Source organism: Misgurnus anguillicaudatus, chromosome 8 (assembly GCF_027580225.2).
Source record: "Misgurnus anguillicaudatus chromosome 8, ASM2758022v2, whole genome shotgun sequence".
Taxonomy (NCBI): Eukaryota; Metazoa; Chordata; class Actinopteri; order Cypriniformes; family Cobitidae; genus Misgurnus; species Misgurnus anguillicaudatus.
In genome coordinates, this window is record NC_073344.2 from 16,163,864 (window position 1) to 16,190,178 (window position 26,315).

Below are 26,315 nucleotides of genomic sequence, written 5' to 3' on the forward strand. Positions count from 1 at the left end.
TCAGATAAAATGGATGATGAGTGCTTGTGTGTGTTCGTCACACACAACCAGACAGAGTTGGATGTTTGTTGATGGGGGAGAGTTCACCCAAAAATACAACTGCGGTCATTTACTCACCCTCAAGTTATTTCTTCTGGGGAACACAGAATAAAAAGCGGATAATTATCTTAACTTTTTTGGATAATTAAATCTCTGAATTTCTTTCTCCGTCATTGCCCTTAAATATAATTTGTGCTTGCATTCAATTCAAACATGCCGTGTCAAGACGTTACCCGTGTTGCACCGGATTTGTCATGTTAATGCTCGTGCATCTTGACGTCTTGACGTGTCTTATTTAAATTGAATGAGATTTGAGGGCTATGGTGGATGAATTTTTGCAATTATGTTTTAATCAAATGATTTTCTCGTTCTCTAATTCTCATGACATTTGTGTTTCCCAGAAGCGCATTGCAACAACATGAAGGCAGAGTAAACGACATCATGGGTGAACTAATGCTTTAAATGTTTATTTGGAAGAAACACAAGCATGTTGACGAAGAAAGCCATGCAGTTGGAAGCCAAACTTTTACGACACACAATCTTCAGACGCCGACTAAACAACATACACATTAGCCCCAATGCTACTTACTATTAGGGGCTACACATAGCAAATGAAGCTTTATTAACCCTTTCACTGGTTTGAGGCGGCGACAAGCCCAGTTGCTTCATCTTATAGCGAGAGGAGGTAGGAGGAGGAGGAAGGGAAGAATAGCAAGCTTGGGTGTAATGAGGATAGTATTGAGAGCTGGCAGAGTAATGCCAAGCACGATTAGGGTGAACGCTGGAGTCGCGTCTGTGAAGGAAAGAACGGTCATAGGGAGAAAAAAGGCTTAAGTGAAGGTGCAAAACGTCAGGCAGGTTGTTAACATTGCAGCTAAATTTAATATACATACTAAATACCATACTAGAAGTGGTTGCCGAGCCCTTAATATGCATTTGATAAGTTTTTGTGCAGTTTCCAGGTGTTTCTGGCGTGAGGGATTTTTTGCCTTTACATCACCCAAAAATGAGTCGACTCTTGGCATGGTATTGTGATGATTAACTCTTAATAAGACAGTTCAGGTAAAGAGTAATGGTTTATTATCAAAGGACGATGAAACGTAGAGTTGTACCTGCTGTGTAAGGAGTGACCGTGATGGACGGTGCCATAGCCGTAAGACTGGTGGTGTGCAAGAGGCATTTCATACTCATGAGGCATTCCCATGACCGGTCGACCGTGCCAGTTCCCTGAACTCACTGCCAATGAAATGAAGATCAATTAGTATAAAACCTCATGTAGAAAACACTACTTTTCAGCATATTAACCGTTTAAACTCTGCAGACCCGCCGGCGGATCCAAAACTGCATCATCAAATAAAAAATATACAAGTTGGAGAGCACAAAGTTTTCTGTAACATAAGACCATTTCTATCAATTTACTCCAAGGGATGAGGGTAGACGACTCTATTAACTCCTTCCCCGCCATTGACAATTTATCTTGTCCATTTAGAGAAAACATTTGCATAAACAAATGTGTTCCTGATGAATTTTCATGTTACTTACTTAATTTATAAAACGTTATTTATTCATTTTAAACTCTGTGTATGTTTTGATAATTGTTCTGAATCTGATCTTTAACAAAATTCATTACTTTAGCTTTTTGCCAAATAATTTGTATTTTTAAAGAAAAATACCCATATTTAAAAAGTTTATAAGCAGAGAAAAAATATAGATAGGATGAACGTTTTTTCCCGTTTTCTTTGTTTATTTATTGTTTGTTTGAAAGCAGAGGGTCTGTTATTTCATTTGATATACTTTTAGAAGAAAATTTTCCTGGAAGGCATTTTGTGAAACTTTTGTGAAAATCACAAAAAATGTTGGCGGGCCAATTTTAAAAAAATGGGATGAGTTAAATTCAGGCATGCCCAATTCTGCAAAAATGTAAGTATACTGCAGAGCATATAATATATATATGGCCTCCACTGTATTGGTGGGAAATGACATTGTAATATTTTGTTTGTCTCTGATGCGTATTGCGATATGACTGCATTGTTGTATAGCTCTGGGTTGGCAACATGAGGAAAATAGTTGCATGATTGTTTTGCATACCACTTGTCAAGCAACCAGGCCAGACCTTGGCAAAGGCACCTGAAATAGCTTTCATTTCAAAAGAAAAAAATTTCTGCGATGTGTGACCCTGCCTGTGAGATTTACAGTTTTCTACATAAAATCATCCTACATAATGTAAAGAACATTGTGTGAAAATATAACCTTGATATCTTAAATATTGATTGAGTAAGACCATTACAAAATACATTATGATTAAATTGGAAATATCATGAAAATCTGACTTTTCCATTTTCAAGTGCTATAACTGGGTCCCTGGTGCTTCTATCAACCTAGAAAATGTGAAAAAGATCAACCCAGTAACTTAGTTTTGGTAAACCATTCTTTGCAAGCATGTGAAAAAATAGCTCATTGAAATTTGGTTGCCCTTGTGATGTCAGAAGGGGATTATACCGCCCCTTAGTCTGCACTAATCAACCACGGCACTGTTTTTAGTGCAGAGATCAGCGCATTTGCATTAAAAGGGACACACCCAAACATGGCACATTTTTGCTCACACCTACAAAGTACCATTTTAACATGTTATAATAAATTATCTATATGGTATTTTGAAGTAAAACTTCACACATGTAGTCTGGAGACACCAAAAATTTATCTTAAAAAAGTCTTGTGAAATGTCCCCTTTAAATAATCATGCTTGACAGGCATGAGTGTAATGCAAAATATTTTACATTCATACTCTTAAAGGAACACGCCCACATTTTGGGAATTTAGCTTATTCACCGTATCCCCCAGAGTTAGATAAGTCCATACATACCTCTCTCATCTCCGTGCGTGCTGTAACTCTGTCTGACGCAGCCCCCGCTAGCTTAGCTTAGCACAAAGACTGGAAATGCATGGCTCCAGCTAGTATACTGCTCCCAATAAGTGACAAAATAACGCGATCATTTTCCTATTTATGTGTTGTGATTTGTATAGTCAAACCGTGTACAAATAACAAGGTGATATGAGACACAGCGATCTTTTAACAGTATACATACTGAGAACTATATTCTCTGAAGACGAAGCACTGCCGCATGGGCGGAGTGATCTGCTCGCAGCACACGAGAAGCCCCTGGTGAGGAGCAAAGAGTTCGGTCAGAGTTGTGCAAATCACTCCGCCCATGCGGCAGTGCTTCGTCTTCAGAGAATATAGTTCTCAGTATGTATACTGTTAAAAGATCGCTGTGTCTCATATCACCTTGTTATTTGTACACGGTTTGACTATACAAATCACAACACATAAATAGGAAAATGATCGCGTTATTTTGTCACTTATTGGGAGCAGTATACTAGCTGGAGCCATGCATTTCCAGTCTTTGTGCTAAGCTAAGCTAGCGGGGGCTGCGTCAGACAGAGTTACAGCACGCACGGAGATGAGAGAGGTATGTATGGACTTATCTAACTCTGGGGGATACGGTGAATAAGCTAAATTCCCAAAATGTGGGCGTGTTCCTTTAATAAGCAAAGTAATAGCAATGTCTGACATGAGGATGTTAAAAATATGAGGATGTATTTTATACATTCTTCTCACCTGACGAATAGGAAGCTGAACTGTCGCTGCGTACGTAACTTGGTGACATGGTCCTATAACCGAGGTTCTGCTGTGAAGGAGGTCTGTATGTATCATAGCCCTGTTGTCTGTGCTGTCGGTGGTACCAACCCCTCAAGTGTTCCGCCACTTCCAGCTTTTGCATGCTTTTGGCTAAGTTCTCATTCCTAGATGGTGGACGGACCCTTGATGGCCTTAATGTGGCATAAAGGTTCTGAGTCTGGGGCATACCGTCCATCTCATCATGACCGTAGTTTCCATAGGGGTCATGTCTTTGGTAGGAAGCATTGATGTTATATTGTCCCTCCATCTCGGTTTCATACACATACGGTGCGCTCGGGTACATTTCCGGTTCGATGTATCGTGGGTATCCGGTGACGTAATAGGCCGTGGTGGTTGGTTGTTGCTGAGGCTGGGAGGTGTAATACCTCGAGTCATTTTGGGCTAGATTGGGCATGCTTCCCGTGTTGGCGTAAATGTTGCCTTGCCTTCGTTTGTGGCGATTCTTGGCACGGGAATGGTAGACGGATCCAGTGTACTCTGCGCTGGACTGACTGGTATAAGAAGATCCATCGTCGAGTATCTCTGTGCTGTTGCTACGACGGGGAGCCGAGCTCGTGAATGCAGGCACGGGCGGTTCGCTTTCCGTAATGAACTGCGACTGAGATTCCAGACTGCCGCTTCGCTGCCGAAAATGAGTGCTGCATAACAGGAATAGCAAAAAGCACAATGTAAATATCATAAACTAGAAGAGTAACAATAGCTTTATATATACCATAAAGTGGTGTTAATACAGAATAGGTTATAATGCTACAAACATTATGCATGATTAAATAATTTACTTGCGATTTCTAGACCAATGTATGCCAGGTATCCATTTTTTTTTCAAGTTTAGACATTTATACTATTACACTTGGTTTGAGAAATGTCACAGATAATGCTTTTACGTTGGCTACAATATGTGACCCTGCCTGTGAAATCCCAGCTAAAGTCATTATTTGTGATTTTCTACATACAGTGTTCCCACACCTTAGTTAACTTCAAATTCAAGGACCTTTCAAGGACTTTCCAGGTGTAATAACCTCAAATTCAAGGACTAAATGTGGGGACACATGTTAAGTGAAAGCAAGGTTACATCGTGTTACCTTTTAAGATACATTGTTACAGTTCCCTTTCGAGGGAACTCGCGATGCGTCACTGCACATACGTCTGAATGTGTATATCAAATTCAACCAATGGTGAGGCTTAACGACAAAGATAGGGTGACGCAGGAGCCAGGATGTATATTGCTATCTTAAATATTGCCAAAGACGACATTACAGGGACGCAGCAAGTATGGCAAGGGAGACGCAGCGTCTCATTCCCTTCTAAGGAAACAACAGTTACGTATTTAACCCTAGACGTTTTCATGTGTCAAACACAACTATGCAAAAAAAGCATTTTGGTATTAATCAACATTCGTATACAGAAGATATAAGCATTTAAAGCGAACAGTTTAGCATATGTGCTTAAAAAGTCTAGAATTTTTATGATACTGTCCTACACTACACGGGGAATAATATGGATTTTTATCTTCTTGCATAAAACAGATTCAAGCACTTTCAATGACCTGTATCTATGTATGTATATTTTCATCAAACTTCCCAGGGCCTTGATTTCCCCCCCCAGATTCACAAACTTTTAAGGATCCCGTGGGAACCCTGTACATAAAATCACACTACACAATGTAAAGAACATTGTGTGAAATATAACCTTGATTTATTTAATATTGGCCAAGTAAGGCAATGTCAAAGATTGAAATCAATGAATTAAATCAAACTTTGATGCTCCAAATCTCATAAACAGGATTTCACAGGCTAGATTAAATATAGTAACTATTGACATTTTCACGATTTACTCATTTACATAAAAATCAGTCATAAAGTCATAGAAATCCCTGCAGTATTCTGTGACTGTGTGAACCCGACGCTTTATTACTTCACAAAGGAAACCCAAAGGTCATGCAAACAAGAAGGGTTGACAGGCATGCTGTACCTGAGCTGGATACTGCTGTATGCATTGCGGGGAAGTTGCGGGGTTGGAGGCATGCTCCGGGAGTCATGAGGTTGATGCAAAAGTTGACGGTAGGGGCTGCTGTGTGTCGATAGGGTATCTCCGTGTGTATAGACCAAAGATTCTTCGGGATAATTAAATCTACAAGAGATAAGAACAATACCTTAGAAAAAAAAGGTTCCTCCTAATAAGGGAGGAGTTTTTATCGCATACAAAGCCTCAGAGGAAACAAAAGACTTTTCTCGGAATGCAAGGTTAAATCTAATACAATTAATGGTTTTGAGGTTTAAGTGATCAAATAACACTCTACATCTCATTTTACGAAATCAGATTCCAACAGTCTGCTTTTGTTGAACTTTGCTATAAGTGGTTCATTCTAATAACTGCAAAGTTGTCCCTTTGAAATTTTCCAGACCAGCTTTCCTGCGTGCATATGCCCTGTTTTGCGATTACCGAGTTTATGCAGTCAAGCAGTGACATGCTTATTCCTGGGGCACTATTTTTAACACTGTGAGTGTTTGTGCTGATAAGAGCAGATTGTGAAGGAAGAAGGAGAGGCAGGGGAAGGCAGGAATGTGGAGTTGGTTTCTTACTCGCAGGTCTCTACTAGTTCAACAGACACAAACATAAACAGCAACCAGGGGCAGGGAAAGGCAAGAAGTATTCAAGTTTAATCCTTTAGAGCTGTAGATGATGGGCCTTCTCTTACCTGCTATAGTCCTGGATATCGTCATTGAGGGGATCTGCGTGATCCGAATGGTATTCCGCAGGAAAGGAGTTCGCAGAGTTTGGACGTGGAGAATACTGCACTGAACGGGAACGTAGTCTTTGCAATGGCTCATCTAGACAAAAATTTAGATTAAGAGGGTATGAACCTAATCCAGCCTTCAGCATTAAGTAGTGTTCTCATAATACATGCATTAAATACTTACCATCATCCAAATTCAGGGTGTCAAGGCTCACATTATCTATAAAAACAAGAGATTTTATGTCAGTGTGCGCAACAGTACCTTTCAGCCATGTTTATATTCGCTATCTTATGGCAATTCGTACGTACTTTACAAGGTAGTAAATTCGTATTATGTCACTAGACCACATTTTTATGATTTGCCTTTGCTCCTGTGACGTTGGGATTAGGGGTGGGGTTTATTTTTATGATAATCATATGTTTTTACAAATTAGCTAACTCGTAAAATATGTATGAATCCTCGTAAGATTAGGCAATATAGCACAGTCTCTTTAATTCAATTCAATTTTATTCATATAGTGCTTTTCACAATAATTTAATTGTTTCAAAGCAGCTTTACATGAATATAACCAGGAATAAACAGGCGACAACAAAAATAGGACAGTACAGCGGTTCAAATTAAAGGGACACTGCACCCTCTCGAAAATATGCTCACCTTTCAGCTCCCCCAGAGTTAAACACCTCATCTCCACTGTTTGGGAATCCATTCAGCCGATCTCCGGGTTTGGCGCTACCACTTTTAGCATAGCTTAGCATAATCCATTGAATCTGATTAGACCAATTGCATCGCGCTAAAAGTCCCAAAAATAGTCCCCTTGGTTACTTTCAATAGCAGGGGACAAGTTTCGGGCAGTGCTTAATAATACTACGCCAAAATGACAGTATAGTTCCTAGCCATATCATATTAATTTTCCATCGGTCTTAATACACAATGTAACTACAGAAGAGTCAAGTTTTAAATAGGAAAAATATCGAAACTCTTCGGTTATTTTTTAGCGCGATGCTAATGGTCGAATCAGATTCAACTGATTATGCTAAGCTATGCTAAAAGTAGTAGCGCCAGACCCGGCGATCAGCTGAATGGATTCCAACAAGGTAAAAATCAAATGTTTAAATCCAGGGGAGCTGGAAAATGAGCATACCCTCAAAAAAAGTGGAGTGTCCCTTTAAACCATACTAGCGGGCAAAGTAATAATGTATAGAAGAGAGAAGAGAGTTCGAAGTTAATCAATGCAAAAACATCTAACTTTTGATTCATGTAGCAATTAATAATTAAAACTCACCGGCAATAATGACTGAAGCTCTTTGTGTGGGCTTTTTGCCAACCTTCACTCTGTAATTATTAATCTCATTTTCGATCAGTTGGAGCTTTTTCGTAGCATCCTGAAGGTTTCTCCTCCGCTTTTTCTTTACAGTTTTACAAAGCTCATTTTCATAGGCAAGTTTTTGTGCAGCCTCCACGATCTTCTTCTGGAGAGCAAAGCGGCCCTCTAGGTTTCTTAAGGTTGGGTCCTGCAAGGCCAAACTTTAAATTAGCAAAAGATGTCCACAAAATTAACCCTAACATTTGAGATGAGCCCAACCTACAGCATCATAGGGGAAGAGGTCATCTAATTTGAATTCAGTTCCCATGCGTCTTCGAACAATGGGTGGCTTCTCCCCTGGCATCACTGGGTACTCTTTAGGTAACACACCGGTCAACTCCTGATCATATTTGAAGAAAAACAAGAATATTTATTTTTAATTACCAGCTTATGGTATATCTTAAACAGTTTATGGTGACAAAGCCACTAACCGCTTCTCGAAGGCAGACTTTCTTTAGCTCATCCACCTTTAGTGCTAGAAGCTCCTCCAGGTTTTTCTTTTTGTTGTTCAATTCTGCAATCTTTTCTTTCTTCTGTTCCTCATTCACCTCATTGTCTGCAGAATCTGAATGAAAACAATGATGCGGTTTTTCTTAAAAATGACCAGAGCGCATCAGGCTGTTCATGGAGCAAGAAAAGTGTATTGTCTTACTTGAGGAGACCAAACTTCCAGTGCTGGCCATGATGAGTTTGTCTTTACTTTCCATGCTGATCAGCTTACTGTTCCTTGGGCCTCCGGTCTCTGTGAGATCCATGGCAATGTCACCCAAACTTTTTGCTGTGGTTATATTAGCCTAAAGGTAAAACAATCTCATTTAGGGATAACATCTCATTTACTCATGTAACTGACATTTTTACTGCATACTTACTTTACTCTGCTTGCGGTCCAGGTAGAACTGGTGTTGGCTTATTGCCATCGCCCAGATGGTTTTGATCAAAGAGTGACTGGCATACCAAGTGTGGATGACCTGACCAGACTGACCAAATGTGCGTTTAGATGTTGTCCTTCTGTAAATGAACATATGCAGAGGTCAAATTGCATAGTAATTAAAGATTCTGGACATATCTAATAACATATCGGAGATCAATGAAGGGCTATATGTTACTTAGTATAGTTCCTAGCCATATCTGCCTAGAAAATCGCAACTTTTAATTTTCTGTCGATCTTAGTACACAATGTAACCACAGAAAAGTCAAGTTTTAAATAGGAAAAATATCGAAACTCTTTCGTTATTTTAGTGCGATGATAATGGTCTAATCAGGTTCAATGGATTGTGCTAAGCTATGCTAAAAGTGCTAGCGCCAGACCCGGAGATCAGCTGAATGGATTCTAAAATGGTAAATATTGAATATTTTCCTCTAGGGGAGCTGGAAAATGAGCATGTTTTCAAAAAGTAAAATAACCAATCATTATTCACTTTTTAACATGAGGTTATGTTGTGTTGTGTTACACACAACAACACTCTGATGTGCAGCAAAGTCTTATTCAAACAGTACCGTGAGATGTCAGTAACACATTAATTATGTTTTAAGTACTTTAAAATTGTTTATTTATAAATATTATGCATAACAAATGTTTATTTAGTTTCACCAATTTTCCGATTATCTCTCATTTACTGTAATTACATTTGCATTATATCGTCCATATTGCTTTCTTAATAATAAAACCCCATATCAGTCGATCACGAGTCAAAACCCATATAAAGCTAGTTTGAAGGTACATATGGAAGTACTTGACAATATGGCAGGTTGGTACACACAAGAACTGAGATGATATCATCTTTGTTTACAGAGCAATCCCAGCCCGTATTACTACTACAATACAGAGTAAATGACTACAAAGATGGAAACACAACAGCTACATCAAGAAGATTTGCATCAATAGCTTTATTATACAATTATACAGTAAGTGATGCAGAAATGATTCTTGATTTCTAACAAACCCCAAAGATAAACAACTATTTATGACCCAAGTACCACATATAGGTTAATGGCATAGGGAAAGCCATATTAAGCTTCAGATATGATGTTTAATTTTATTTAATCTTATCTTCTTACCTCTGAGGGTTGTTGACCTCTACGGCGAACTTCTTCTCACGGAAATACAAGTTCTCGAGCTGTTTCCACAGAAAGAGCTATAGGGAAAAAGGACATGGGTTTAAACAGGAACACAGTTAAAAGGAAATAAATATAATTTCCTTAAAATGTCACAGAACTACAAACTTAACAGCTAGTTTATTCATACCGAATATAAATAAATTCATATACATAACTATTGAAACAGGGGTGAATGAGGACCCAAACATTTACATCCTTATATTTCAGCATAGAAATATTTATATTATTAACATCCTCCTAGACACAATCCAACCAAAACATCCCTAGATCTGTAATAAAGCGAAATAGACTGTCAACATTAAAACAGGGCAACCACAGAGTACAATCGTCCACCATTAAAGCCGGCCACTTCAATATCAAATTTGCCCTAAAGGGAGTGCACTGAAAACAGGATCGTGGTTCAAGCGCTGCAAAACATCTGCTGCCGAGGGACCATTCATGAGCACTTTTCTTTAAAAAAACCTTTTCCCCTGAGCTACAAAGCACTTAGTCACAACGCCCTCCGACTCCGGCAGGGAAAGTACAATATCCAGCTCCTATCAGTGTGCGGGGGTGAGGATTTACTAGGAATGTTAAAAAACCATTCCCCACCAGGTACAGCATGATTGCAGTAATACGACCGCCTTTACAGGAACAGTGATATCGGAGCATAGAAAGCATACAGCAGATTTGACTATCAAAGGTAACGCATTGCTGACAGTTATATTTTAACATTATGACATTACAATTTATAAATAAACTAACTGGACCTTACCAGTTCAAAAAAGCCAGTGAAATCCCAAGATGTGTGTATATTTCCAATACAATCCTTTTCTAAAGTTTCCCACAGTGGCTTCCTTGAACAATACTCTCTTGTGTGCTGTCGAAGAGACCGAAAGGTGTTGCAAGAGTTTCAGGCGTGCAAGCCCCGCCCCTTCTCCCCCTTTCTACTGACATCACAAGCACCCTTACGCACCTTGAGTCAGACAACTTTGAGTACTTGCTTCTCTTCCCCGTTCTGTCTCACATAGTACGTCAATATCTTCCTGAAACTCTTTCTAGCTCTCCTTTACCAGTTAATTCTTGGTTATCACCGCCTACCTCCTACTCTGATACTCACTTCCTCTCCCGAATGAACCAGTCAAACAGGTTCGTCGTCTGTGAAATACACATACACGGAATGGCATTCCTCTCGTTTCGTCTTGGGAGGGGATTTGGTGGATTTATCATTACGTACGCCCTTCATTCGGTACTCATTAATCCACATCTTCTGTGTCCTGGTCTTTGTTGTCCGAATCGTAATGCACCACCCATTGGTGCTCAACGGTTTCCCATACACTTCCCAGGGCAAATATGTCAAGAATCTACTACTTTCTTGTAATCATTAATCTCTGGCCATGGCACTCTTCACCTCCTGATGAAAACACCCTGCTTCTTTCACAATTTTTAAATGGCTAACAACAAGGAACCTCTTAACATGAGAAATCCTTGACCTTTTTTGGACAACTTTGACAGCATAACTAAGTGAAATACATGTTTGATGTAAATATAAGTGCTTTTTCATTTACATTTATACATTGGCAGACGCTTTCAACTAAAGCAACTGAGCGCATTTAACATTTTGTCTTATTCCTCGTCATGTACTTATTTAATTATGGAGTTTGTGATAAAACATTCTTGTGACACTGAAATGCAAAATCAGAGATAAAGTTTAATTTGAGATAAAGTACTGTCAAACAATACAATAACAGAAGTCGTCTATAAAGCCGAGACGAGCTATTTCAGCGTAATTCTTTTAGCCAATTAAATAACAGATAGCTAGATAAGAAAATGTAGCAAGTGCAAATGGGGAGACAATGGGAACCATATTTAACACCTCTTTAACAAAGTCTGTGTCTGATAAAGACAGACATGCCTCAGAAGCACCAAATAAATGCAGTACAATAAATAAATACATTTCAAATTGATGAATAAAAAATATATATATTGGAGTGGCAAATAGTGAACCTCCACAACATGGATTTGAAAGCTCTGATGCTTGTGTAATTGAAACATCAGAAACACAAATTAATCATCATAAAAGATTTTTAGCACCAGTATCGATACCCGTGCGGTTAACACACCGAAAAATCAGCACATGCACAACCTGCATGTGTGGAAGTAGTATTTTATAATCATACACACCTTAAATCCTTTTATGTCACTGGGATGATGATGAAGCACTGCAGAAATATGTCGTGAACACAGACACACCCTCAAACGAGATGTGTGACTAAAAATTTAAAGCGTATGGGCCGTGTTCACACACTCATTAATTACTAATTACTAAGTGCATGAACAAATAAACCAGTCAAGGAAATTTATATTCAGGAATATATATACATATATACATATACATATACATAAACATATAGATATAGTCATTTTTCGGCAATAATTTTAACGAATGCCATTTTAATTAATTTTATCATGTGGAGATAAAGAGTAGGAATTCAATCAGTCCAAGCTTTATCTTGGCATTTGAACCTATGAACTGTTGCTAGCACAATTTGTTTTTTGAGCTATCAGATGAGTGACAAAAACACAAAAAGTGACCCTGGACCACAAAACTAGTCATAAAGTTTCATTTATTTTAAGATTAATATTTATACATTATCTGAAAGCTGAATAAATAAGCCTCCATTGATGTATGGTTTGTTAGGATTTGGCCGAGATGCAACTATTTGAAAATCTGGAATCTGATGGTGCAAGAAAATCATCTTTAAAGTTGTTCAAATAAAGTCATTAAAGGAAAACACCACAGTTGTTCAATATTTTACTATGTTCTTACCTCAACTTAGACAAATTAATACATACCTATTTTTTTTTTTAATGCGTGCACTTTATTCTTTGTACAGCGCGTCGTGAATGTGTTAGCATTTAGCCTAGCCCCATTCATTCCTTAAGGGGATCGCACACCGGCCGCGCAGCTCAGCGCCGCGCCGTTCTAAAAAAATGTAACACATTGTTTTCTATGAGTGTACGCACACCGGCGCCGACAGGTGGCGCCTGTCCGCGCCGCCCAGCTGTGACTCAGGAAGTTGTTCAAATCCCTGTCGCGCCACAGAGCGCCACTCACATAGTTTAACATTAAATAACATCATATGTGTCCCACATCATTAATGATTAACATTGGCTGCTAACGTATATCTTACATTTTTAAGTAGACGCTATCTGACGAAGCTTGCGCTATTTAATGTGCACTTCCGGTTTACAATACCTCCGAGTTCTCCCAGGCGCGACGCGACGCGGCGCTGAGCTGCACGGCCGGTGTGCGATCCCCTTCAGGATCCAAACAGAGATTAATTTAGAAGCCACCAAACACTTCCATGTTTTCTCTATTTAAAGACTGGTACATGAGTAGTTACACAAGCAAGTATGGTGGCACAAATTGAAATGTGGCAATTTTTTCAAGTGGATAAAAAATTAGAACTATATTGTATGGCGGAAGAGCACTTAGTTGAGGTGAGAACATAGTAAAATACCGAAAAACGGTAGTGTTTTCCTTTAACAAAATATATTACTAATGATAAATACATTTTTGATATATTTACGGCAGGAAATGTAATAAATATTTTCATGGAACCTAATCTTTATTTAATATCCTATTGATTTTTGGATAAAAAATATCATTTTGACCGATACAATGTATTGTTGGCTATTGCTACAAATATACCCCTGCGACTTATGACTGGTTTTGTGGTCAAGGGTCACAGATGACCATGACTGGGTTCTGCTCACACAATGCAGGTTTACCAAACTAAAGCCCTTTTCACACAGAAATTCCGTAAAATACACGTAAAATGCATCCTGGATTTTTCCGGAATAGTTCGAGTTTTTGTTCGTTCACACTGCCAAGATTACACGGCATCTGATGGTCCCGGAAAGACACGTGACATGTTGAAAGTCCCGCCCTCTCTTCCACGCAGCGTCTGAAGTTTGCATATTATATATTATTTCTCTCTCCAGAAACAACTCGCGTGCATTTTTGTTTATGATAAGATTATAAAGGAGCGCGTGAATGCACAGTTCTATGCTGGTGAATGATCTCAGCTTCAGAGTGGATATTTGACAAGCTCCCTGATTTCTGCTTTGATACAGTTTTCAGACATTTCTCATCGTGATTGTTTATATGCATTTAAAACCCGCATTTTGAGGAGCTGAACAATATATCTCGTTGGCATGACATGCGGGTATTTTCGTTTATTATAGCTCAAATGAGCACGTGACGCGATATTCTTTTATGCTGCTGAATGATCTCAGTTTCAACGCAGTAAGTAACGAGCTAACTTACCTGATATCTGCTTCAGTCTAGTATGCTGACATTTCTCGTAGTGAATGTTGTAAATCCTTCATGTTAAAGAGTTGAACCAACTTCATGTTGCCATGACACGCGCGTCCTTACTACGGCACATGCGTCATTGTTTATGCGTCTCATATATCATTTTCTGATAACTGCTTCAATCTAGTTTGCAACATTTCTCGTGGTGAATTTTTATATGCATGTTATCTCTCGTTGTAAGGAGCTGAACCATAACTTGTGTTGTGATGATGACGCGCGCGTCCTCACTTCGACACGCCCTTTACGGCATTCTTGTTCACACAGAGGGTTACCCGCGTATCTTACTAGGTCCTCTTTCCGGCAACGATCCCAATAGTTTTTGTTCACACAGGAACGAGTTTTTGTTCACACAGACGCTTGTCTGGCAATTTTACGGGTATTTTCTGGGACCAGAGGTCTGTGTGAATGGGGTTTAACTCTCAAAATTTGTCTGCGACTGCGAGTCTTAAAAACTTAAGTTTAGTAAAAAAAATTGGCTGTCACACTAAACTAATGTGACTGACAACTGCATTCTGCTTTTCTGTAAAAATAGCTACAGAGCGAAACTGAATCATCTAAATTAGAAGCACCAAGATATTGTTAAAAAAGACTTCAAGCTAAATTCTTCAAAAGGTGAAGAAAACAAAACAACATTTATTATTGGAAACATAAAGAAAGTCGAACCAAAGATTGTCTGAAATGGACAATCTCAGTTTTTTCTATGATTTATGCTTAAAAAAAATACAGCAACTAATTTGCAAACCAAAATGTTACTGAGCAAGTGGTGGTTGTCTGTGTATTACTTGCTGCCACGCCAGCGTGGTTGCTGGGAAAACAGCTATACACTCACTAAGGTCTTTAGTGGTTTCAAGCACTTTATGAGTGGTGCTTCCTGGTCCAGGTCAAATAAAGCCAACTCTAGATAACTTTCAAGGGACTTTGGGGGCTTTTAAAAACAAGGTATCATTCATATTTGTAGCATATATAGGGCACTATGATTTCCGCAATGCGTAAATGGTATTTACTGTACATTGTGGAATGTCACAATTCTTATAATATAATCCTATATATAGATGGTTTCATCGGACGCACGTGCGGTGACGCGATTACGCATCTAAGCGGAATTTTACTTCTGGTCTCTGTTTGTTTAATGATCCGACTATTGCTTAACTGAACTATGAAACAATAACTCATCAAAAATAACAAATGTTTTGGTTTCCTAAAGACGAGGGAAGATGGCGATCATGGATTACCGCTATGTGAAGGAACCTATCTGTAGCTAAGGTGGTATACAATATATAGTACACATTTTACACAGTAGCGTTAGCTAAGTGTAGTTTTTTAAACACTTTAGCTATAATTTGAACTAAGGTAATCTACTTGTTGTTTATTTTGCTTCAGAAATAAACTACCGTATTTTCCGGACTATAATCCATTGAATTACATAAATACAGGAGCAGCTCAGAGAGGACTGTAGACAGTAATGGTTTCTATTGGAAATAATTTTAACGTTTAAGTCGCAAGATATAATATTTTTTATATTATTTGTAATATAAAATATTATAATATTTATTAGATACAATTAGAGGCAAACCAAAACTTAAGAATAAGTCTACAGTTAAAAAAAGGTAAGAAATGCACTTCATTTACCACTTTTACAGGACATCTCTTCAGAGCACGGGAAAAGTTTTCATTTAGAAGACACCCCCAATAGCTCTTCCTTGTGGAAGAGTTACAGCCGCGAGACCCCTCGCTCTCCTCTATAGCCCCCCTGCTAAGCTAATTGTGTTTTATTGCTTGATCAATTGTCTGGGTTGAGAGAAATGCACAATGACGGTCAGATTTGCATAATGAGCTCGGTGTGGTGGAAGGAGACTGAGGGGCGGACGCACACAAAGACTGCCCACCCTGGCAGAAAACACAATCAATACTGGCAAGATGATGGGTTGCAGTCTGACATGGCCTAGTGTACTTAAAAAAAATGTGTGGAACGAAGAGGAACAACAGACACAAAAGGGAATGGAAAAAAAAGGAAAAAGCCAAATAGATTTTAAATATGGTAGGGTTAGGACAAGTACCATGGTAATACAATGCTGTTTTCCAAGTACTTTGGAGTACTGTCACCAATACAATCTTTTAAACATGGCACCATGGTAATACTGTGCTATTCCTGAAGTATTTTGGAGTACTCTCACTTAAAAGAAAATCCCAAAAGTAACAGTGTTTTAAACATGGTACCATGGCAGTACCATGCTATTTTTAAAGTACTTAAAGTACAGTCACTTATAAATAATGTCCTAAAAAGTAACATTGGTAGTAACATGGTCTGTCACACATGGTACCACGCTAATAACATGCTTTTCTAAAATAATTTGTGGTACGATCACTTACAAGTAAAGTCCCAATAGGAACAATAGTACTTACATGGTCTTTTCACCATGGTACCATGGCATGCTACTTTTGAATTACTTTGGGCACTGTCACAAGCAAGAAAGTCCCAATAAGTAAAACTGGTTTTAACAAGGTCTTTTATACATGGTAGCAAGGTAATACTATGCAATTTTTGCAGTGCTTGGAGTACCATTACTCACAAGAATGCCAAAAATGTCACTTGGTTCTACCATGTTTACAAAAAATTATTTCAGCACTATGGCATACACCAAAGCAACGTGGTACTATCGTCTAATACAATTACGGCACCATATTCCTAATCCCACAGTACATCTTTGTAAGGGTAACAAGGTATAAATTAAGTACCCTTGTATTACAACACCATCCCTGTAGCATCAAACTAACGTAGTACTTGCTTGAAATATCAAACAAAAGGAAAAACCTCCCATGGTCTTCTTAGCTATGCTAGTGGAAAAGCTGATTGGGGCACCGCCAAAGGAGCCAATCCTCCTTCAGACATCACATTGCTGGCAACGCTCCAGCCCCAACCCCTACCGACCATCACTGCTCCCCATGAAGATCCATAATTACACCCTGCATAGGGAGGGGCTTGTGTTCATAGCAGCCATGCAGCACGGTTAGAGAATGGGACGTGCCCATTCACACTTTAGCAAAGGGCTGAACATACATACACACCCAGCTGCATCCTACAGAGAAGTGGAGTAATGAATGCCAATTAACAGCTACTGTAATGAGTGAGGATGGAGTAAAGTATAGCATTTCTTTACAATAAAAGAGCCGTCATATGGAGGAGACTAGAAAATGGGACATTACTTACAATTTTTTCAAAATTTTGCTGGCTTACGATACAAAGGATTCACTAAGGATATAATCTGCTTTTCTGAACAGCACTAATTCGTCTTAACCAGACTCAGACGTCAAAGCTACGGCTCAGCGCTTTGTGCACATGCTCGTGACACTTAACAACTCAGCATTATGTCTTTCACATAAACCTGCGATGAGTGATGAGCAGAATGACCTTTTGTCTGTCACTTGTTTTGTTTTTTTGTTTTGTGGCATCACATCTTCTGTGGCATAACAACTTAAAAATAATGATAAACTAATAAATATGCAAAAAGGCAGCGGTTGTGCACATTACAGACTTCCACACCTTAGTTAACTTCAAATTCAAGGACCTTTCAAGATCTTTCCAGGTCCAATACCCTCAAATTCAAGGACTAAATGTGGGGACACATGTTAAGTGAGAGCAAGGTTACATCGTGTTACCTTTTAAAATACATTGTTACAGTTCCCTTTCAAGGGAACTCACGCCTCCAGGAGTAAGTGCGTCTGAATGTGTATATCAAATTCAACCAATGGTGAGGCTTAACGACAAAGACAGGGTTATGCGGGCGCCAGGAAGTATATCGCTATCTGAAATATTGCCAAAGACGGCGTTACAGGGATGCATGAACTATGGCAGGGGAGACGCAACGTCTCGTTCCCTTCTCAGGGAACAACAGCTACATACATAACACAAGACGTTTTCATGTGTCAAACAAAACTATGCAAAAAAGCATTTTGGTATGAATCAACATTCGCATACAGAAGATATAAGCATTTAAAGCAAACAGTTTAGCACATGTGCTTAAAAAGTCTAGAATTTTTATATTATCATCCTACACTACACAGGGAATAATACAGATTTTTTTCCAGAAAACTTCTTGAATAAAATAAATTCAAGCACTTTCAATGACCTGTATCTATTAGGGTTGTGACAATTAATCGGGCAAATGCGCGTTTTCTCAATGAATGAATTTGAATGAATTACGGTGAAATGCAGCCATATCCCAAACCCAGGGGGCGCTCTCGCTTAGAATCACCATTTGTGCCACAGAAGAAGTAGCATACCAAACACTATTCCAGGATATGTCTAAAGGGATATTTATATCGCTGTTCTTCAGATTGTTTCAGGTATTTTCATGATAATAAAGAATATTTTAAACGATTGTGTTTGACGAGTGTTGCTTTTTTAAATGCACGTTATAAACGAGTCAAACTTGTAGTGATTTTAGATTGATAAGGCCTTCCTACTGATCACGGAGCCGTAGTACATGCACAAGCTGTGCATGAAACACTGTATCGGAGCCTTACGATTCACAAATCGATTTTAGACAGGTCTTTTTAATGGGAGCGCGATGCATCGATGCACATCCCTAGTATCTATGCATGTATATTTTCAAAAACTTCCCAGGGCCTTTTATTTTTTCCCCAGATTCACAAACTTTCAAACGATTTCAAGGGCCTGTGGGATCTCTGACATAAGGATGTGGGTACAAATCTTCCTTGTATCAAGACCTATGATCAGTCTATTACTGTACTATTAACCATTTCAGATAAGCATGTCCAACCCAGAATGAACGGGAGAGGTGTCACTATAACAACTGCAAGCTCTTAAGTCTCTTACAGTCTAAAAAACAAACCTTGCGTGGCTTGAGTCTGTCTTGCAGGTCGTACTGGCCGATGCCTTTGTAGCTAATACCCAACCACCACGGCAAGCCTTGCTTATCCTGCAAAAAAAAGAAGGGACTTCTTTGAAAAGAAAAGTAATTGCGGGGTAATTGCCACTTTTGTCTCACAACAGTAGTAAAATAAAAAGATCAAATAGGTACAACCTGTTTGATCTTCACAGACATTTTTAGTGAGCTAGCTAAGCACAATTATAATGACACCACACACATTTTACTCCTGTTAATTACCTCATCAACTATACATCAACTTGCGAACCTATTATTTAGGGCAGCCTTAAATTATATTATCTGTTTACTGCCTTACAAGTTTAAAAAATCTTTACTTTCCTAAAATACAAAAGAAAAAAAACACACACCTTCACTTCGTAGTAATGAACTCCATACGCAGGTAAGGATTCAACCAAGGTGAGGTACCTGTTGATAAATGTTACAGTACATTAAATAACACAGAATGTTGAAAAAATCAGCGTTTCAGACAAAAACAACAAGATTGGGGAACCGTTAAACATAGTTAGTCATCTCTTAATGCGACACTGATGTTACAATCGATTTTTCTTTGTGCTTTCACAGTGATGGACGGGGTCAATATATCAATAGAGGGACCCAAATCAAGTTGACAGAATTGACCTTGTCTCATCCCAGTGAGCCAACAATAAACTGGGGCAGTAAGGTTAGGCTGGTGAAAGCCGTCACTTTAAGTAATGTGGTTTAATTAATTACAGTTTCGCCTATCCATAAACAAACTGCATAGTTATCAGATGAAAAACAAGCTCAGACACGTAGTTTCTGCTGTTATGTTTCTCTACACAGTTTGCTTTCCTATATATATATGAAGTATATAAATGATTAGTGTGCTTACCGTATAATAGCCTGTCCACGACTGATCCCTTTTAGTTTTTTGTAATGCTGGATTACTTTATCTTCACTAGAGGTAAAGATAGAAACAAAAATTGTTACTACCCACACAAGCGAAATAAACAGTGACTGTACACAAGACCTACACGTGAATGTGCCATTGAAATGACGTGGCTAGACGAACTATTAACTGGTCGGATAATATGCCAGGTGCACCCATGTGTGAAATGCCATCTGTCTGGCTGCCTTGTGAATCACAAATGCACTATTTGGAGCAGTTATCCTAATAAATCAGTTTCACAAACACATTTAAGCATTTATTAAAATTCACAAATACACAAAATGAAAGAAATGCTAATCATGAATATTGCATAAAATACATGCAATATAATACATGCAATTTTGTTTTAGCACATACACAGCTGCGTCTGCAGTCACTCGCACAGCTGTCTCTCACACACTTGCGCTGACGCACAGCTGTTTCGCTGCATACTCATATACACACACACATGAATGAACGCTGTTCAGTGATTTCAATCTGTCTGCTCTTCACACTGAATACACATTGATTAAAGGTGCCACATCAAACCCTTTTAAGGTGGTAGACATTGACATCTAAATGTCTGGGGTTAAAGAAGCCACAGGGCAGGTTACATTAACAAGAATGTTAACTAGATAGAAAAGTTTGAAGACAAACTTTATGTTGGCTTGACAAAGCCTGGCCTAAAAGTTTAAAACCGTTTGAGAGAAACTTAAAACAAGTTTAGTTTAGTAGTCTAACTTTCCATAAACATGATTTAACAAAAAGTTAGCATGTTAACATGATTTAACATGAAGTTGGCATGATGCTAACATGAATTAGCATGAAGCTAACATGATGTTAACATGAATTCGCATGAGTTAGCATGATGCTAACATGAAGTAGCATGAAGCTAGCATGATGCTTATAAGAATTAGCATGAAGCTAACATGAATTAGCATGAAGCTAACATGATGCTAACATGAATTAGCATGAAGTTAGCATGATGCTAACATGAATTAGCATGAAGCTAGCATGATGCTAACATGAATTAGCATGAAGCTAACATGATAGCATGAAGCTAGCATGATGCTAACATGAATTAGCATGAAGCTAGCATGATGTTAACACAAATTAGCATGAAGCTAGCATGATGCTAACACGAATTAGCATGAAGCTAGCATGAAGCTAACACGAATTAGCATGAAGCTAGCATGAAGCTAACACGAATTAGCATGAAGCTAGCATGAAGCTAACACGAATTAGCATGAAGCTAGCATGATGTTAACACGAATTAGCATGAAGCTAGCATGATGTTAACACGAATTAGCATGAAGCTAACACGAATTAGCATGAAGCTAGCATGATGCTAACACGAATTAGCATGAAGCTAGCATGATGCTAACACGAATTAGCATGAAGCTAGCATGATGCTAACACGAATTAGCATGAAGCTAGCATGATGCCAACATGAATTAGCATGAAGCTAGCATGAAGCTAACATTAATTAACATGAAGCTAGCATGATGCTAACATGAATTAGCAAGTTAGCATAATGCTAACATGAATTAGCATGAAGCTAGCATGATGCTAACATGAATTAGCATGAAGCTAGCATGAAGTTAGCATGATTTAGCATGAAGTTAGCAAGATTTGTTATGAAATTAGCATAAAAGCTAGCATGAAACTAGCATGAAGCTAGTATGACTTAGCATGAAGCTAGCATAAGGCTAACATGACCAAAAGATCCAACCCCCATGCCTCTATGATGTTCGGATACAGAGATATAAGGCTTTGTTTATTATGTTGCTAGGGTGCTCATATTTGGTTGCTAGGGGCGTGGCTTAATACCTCAAAAGAATCCTCAGAGACTGACTGGATGCCTGAGTAAAATGAGCCCACCCCCATGTCTCTGTGACACTCTGCTGCAATGATATCCATCTGGGCATTTTATAATGGCAGTCTATGGAAGATGTTGCTAGGGTGCCCAAAAATGGTTGCTAGGGGCGTGGCTTAATAGCTATGGGACGATCCTGAGAGACTGATTGGATGCCTGAGTAAAATGAGCCCACCCCCATGTCTCTACGACACTCTAAAGTGAAGATATTCCATCTGGGACGCTTTTATTCCCTTATATGGGCATGTTCCCTGCCCCATTATAAGTCAATGGGGAAATTTGGGTGCCTCTTACACCCCAGGGGTGAAACTTACATCCCAATATGATGTATGTTCTTACAGAGCCTGCCAGCCTCTTCAAATGTGGTAACCCACAAGTTTCTACAAATTCCTCGCTTGCAGCTATGACCCGTCAAAGTTGGTCGTAATGCTAAGTCAATGGAAAATTTGGGGTGTTTGAGCGCCCGGTTTAGGAATTCGGTAGGTCCCATCAGTTAGAAAAGATATAGCATAAATCTACGTACCAGTCTTAAAAGTTTTGTAAAGTTTTGTGGGTGTAGCTTGAAAGCTCTAGGAGGAGTTACTGTTAGAAAAAAGTGTGAACAGAAGAATAATAATAACTAGATAGGTACATTTCCTGAAGAAAATGTGAAGTGGTGCTTGCCGTGGCAAATTTCTGGGGACAGTATATGATTATACTTCCAGTTACAAGTAAAACGATCCAACCCCCATGTCTCTACGATGTTCTGATGCGGAGATATAAGGCTTTGTTTACTCTGTTGCTAGGGTACAGTATTTGGTTGCTAGGGAAAAAATTGGCATCCCATAATGATCACACTCTGAGTCACGAGTCAAACGGTCCAACCCCCGTGTCTCTACGATGTTCTGATGCGGAGATATAAGGCTTTGTTTACTCTGTTGCTAGGGTACTGTATTTGGTTGCTAGGGAAAAAATTGGCATCCCATAATGATTACACTCCGAGTCACGAGTCAAACGGTCCAACCCCCGTGTCTCTACGATGTTCTGATGCGGAGATATAAGGCTTTGTTTACTCTGTTGCTAGGGTACTGTATTTGGTTGCTAGGGAAAAAATTGGCATCCCATAATGATTACACTCCGAGTCACGAGTCAAACGGTCCAACCCCCGTGTCTCTACGATGTTCTGATGCGGAGATATAAGGCTTTGTTTACTCTGTTGCTAGGGTACTGTATTTGGTTGCTAGGGAAAAAATTGGCATCCCATAATGATTACACGCCGAGTCACGTGTCAAACGGTCCAAACCCTGTGTCTCTACAATGTTCTGATGCCGAGATATAAGGCTTTGTTTACTCTGTTGCTAGGGTACTGTATTTGGTTGCTAGGGAAAAAATTGGCATCCCATAATGATTACACGCCGAGTCATTAGTCATACGGTCCAACCCCCGTGTCTCTACGACGTTCTGATGCGGAGATATAAGGCTTTGTTTACTCTGTTGCTAGGGTACTGTATTTGGTTGCTAGGGAAAAAATTGGCATCCCATAATGATTACACTCCGAGTCATTAGTCATACGGTCCAACCCCCGTGTCTCTATGATGTTCTGATGCGGAGATATAAGGCTTTGTTTACTCTGTTGCTAGGGTACTGTATTTGGTTGCTAGGGAAAAAATTGGCATCCCATAATGATTACACTGTGAGTCACGAGTCAAACGGTCCAACCCCCGTTTCTCTACGATGTTCTGATGCGGAGATATAAGGCTTTGTTTACTCTGTTGCTAGGGTACTGTATTTGGTTGCTAGGGAAAAATTTGGCATCCCATAGTGATTACACAGTGAGTCACGAGTCAAACGGTCCAACCCCCGTGTCTCTACGATGTTCTGATGCGGAGATATAAGGCTTTGTTTACTCTGTTGCTAGGGTAATGTATTTGGTTGCTAGGGAAAAAATTGGCATCCCATAATGATTACACTCCGAGTCACAAGTCAATCGGTCCAACCCCCGTGTCTCTACGATGTTCTGATGGGGAGATATAAGGCTTTGTTTACTCTGTTGCTAGGGTACTGTATTTGGTTGCTAGGGAAAAAATTGGCATCCCATAATGATTACACTCTGAGTCACGAGTCAAATGGTCCAACCCCTGTGTCTCTACGATGTTCGGATGCCGAGATATAACTGTTTGAATTTTATGTTGCTAGGGTTCTCAAAAGTGGTTGCTAGGGGCGTGGCTTAATACCTATGTAAGGATCCTGAGAGACTGATTGGATGCCTGAGTAAAATGAGCCCACCCCCATGTCTCTATGACACTGTGTTGCAAAGATATCCATCTGGGCATTTTATAATGGCAGTCTATGGAAGATGTTGCTAGGGTGTCCAAAAGTGGTTGCTAGGGGCGTGGCTTAATAGCTCTGGGATGATCCTGAGAGACTGATTGGATGCCTGAGTGAAATGAGCCCACCCACTTATCTCTACGACACTGTAAAGCAAAGATATCCCATCTGGAACTGTTTTATTCCCTTATATGGGCATGTTTCCTCAATGGGAATTTTCGGGTGCCTCTTACACCCCAGGGGTACAACTTAAACCCCAATGTCATGTACGTTCTTACATAGCCTACCACCCTCTTTAAATTTAGTAACCCACATGTTTCTACAAAATCCTCACTCGGACCTATGACCCGTCAAAATTTTTGCAATGGTAAGTCTATGGGATTTTGCCCCATTGACTTTTCATTGGGCATTTTTGGGCACCTCTTACACCCCAGGGGTACAACTTACACCCCATTGTTATCCATGTTCTTACAGAGCCTACCACCCTCTTCAAATGTTGTAACCCACATGTTTCTATAAAATCCTCGAGCGGAGCTATGACTCGTCAAAGTTGGGCGCAATGTTAAGTCAATGGGATTTTTCGGGTGGTTTTTCGCCCCCCTTTCAGAAATCCTGCACCCGATCCCTTATAAAAGTCATAGCCACCATCTCTTCAATATACCGGTCGATTTGAGCCCTCCTTCATGAGACTACGGCAAACCGTGCGGGACGAGTTACGCGCCGAAAAAGTGTGCAGACATAAGAATAATAAGATATAATAACTAGATAGGTACATTTCCTGAAGAAAATGTGAGTGGTGCTTGCCGTGGCAAAATTCTGGGTAACATATATGATTATACTCCAAGCCAAAAGTAAAACGATCCAACTCCCGTGTCTCTACGATGTTCTGATGCGGAGATATAAGGCTATGTTTATCCGGTTGCTAAGGTACTGTATTTGGTTGCTAGGGAAAAAATTGCCATCCACTAGTGATTACCCTCAGAGTCACGAGTCAAACGGTCCAACCCCCATGTCTGTACAATGTTCTGATGCGGAGATGTAAGGCTTTGTTTACTCTGTTGCTAGGGTACTGTATTTGGTTGCTAGGGAAAAAAATGGCATCCACTAGTGATTACCCTCCGAGTCACGAGTCAAACGGTTCAATCCCCGTGTCTCTACGATGTTCTGATGCAGAGATATAAGGCTTTGTTTACTCTGTTGCTAGGGTACTGTATTTGGTTGCTAGGGGAAAAAATGGCATCCACTAGTGATTACCCTCCGAGTCACGAGTCAAACGGTCCAAACCCCGTGTCTCTATGATGTTCTGATGCAAAGATATAAGGCTTTGTTTACTCTGTTGCTAGGGTACTGTATTTGGTTGCTAGGGAAAAAATTGGCATCCACTAGTGATTACCCTCCGAGTCACGAGTCAAACGGTCCAACCCCCATGTCTGTACAATGTTCTGATGCGGAGATATAAGGCTTTGTTTACTCTGTTGCTAGGGTACTGTATTTGGTTGCTAGGAAAAAAATGGCATCCACTAGTGATTACCCTCCGAGTCACGAGTCAAACGGTCCAACCCCCGTGTCTCTACGATGTTCTGATGCAAAGATATAAGGCTTTGTTTACTCTGTTGCTAGGGTACTGTATTTGGTTGCTAGGGAAAAAATTGGCATCCACTAGTGATTACCCTCCAAGTCATGAGTCAAGCGGTCCAACCCCTGTGTCTCTACGATGTTCTGATGCGGAGATATAAGGCTTTGTTTACTCTGTTGCTAGGGTACTGTATTTGGTTGCTAGGGAAAAAAATGGCATCCACTAGTGATAACCCTCTGATTCACGAGTCAAACGGTCCAACCCCCGTGTCTCTACAATGTTCTCATGCGGAGATATAAGGCTTTGTTTACTCTGTTGCTAGGGTACTGTATTTGGTTGCTAGGGAAAAAAATGGCAACCACTAGTGATTACCCTCCGAGTCATGTGTCAAACGGTTCAATCCCCGTGTCTCTACGATGTTCTGATGCAGAGATATAAGGCT

The 26,315-nt window shown here is 39.5% G+C and overlaps 1 protein-coding gene across 1 annotated transcript in view; it reads right to left on the reverse strand.

Moving 5' to 3' along the window:
* Positions 1–26,315, reverse strand: part of frmd4ba (FERM domain containing 4Ba) — a 49,883-nt gene continuing 23,568 nt past the window's right edge. Inside the window, exons 9-23 of the mRNA XM_073870402.1 lie at positions 20,079–20,144; positions 19,576–19,633; positions 19,172–19,258; positions 9,899–9,975; positions 8,710–8,848; positions 8,493–8,634; positions 8,272–8,405; positions 8,064–8,180; positions 7,760–7,988; positions 6,661–6,696; positions 6,438–6,570; positions 5,711–5,869; positions 3,659–4,377; positions 1,152–1,275; positions 1–832 (exon numbers count right to left, since the gene is read on the reverse strand). Of these exons, the coding sequence (XP_073726503.1) occupies positions 631–832; positions 1,152–1,275; positions 3,659–4,377; positions 5,711–5,869; positions 6,438–6,570; positions 6,661–6,696; positions 7,760–7,988; positions 8,064–8,180; positions 8,272–8,405; positions 8,493–8,634; positions 8,710–8,848; positions 9,899–9,975; positions 19,172–19,258; positions 19,576–19,633; positions 20,079–20,144 (2,422 nt within the window). The 3' untranslated portion in view covers positions 1–630. The remainder of the gene's footprint in view (positions 833–1,151; positions 1,276–3,658; positions 4,378–5,710; positions 5,870–6,437; positions 6,571–6,660; positions 6,697–7,759; positions 7,989–8,063; positions 8,181–8,271; positions 8,406–8,492; positions 8,635–8,709; positions 8,849–9,898; positions 9,976–19,171; positions 19,259–19,575; positions 19,634–20,078; positions 20,145–26,315) is intronic.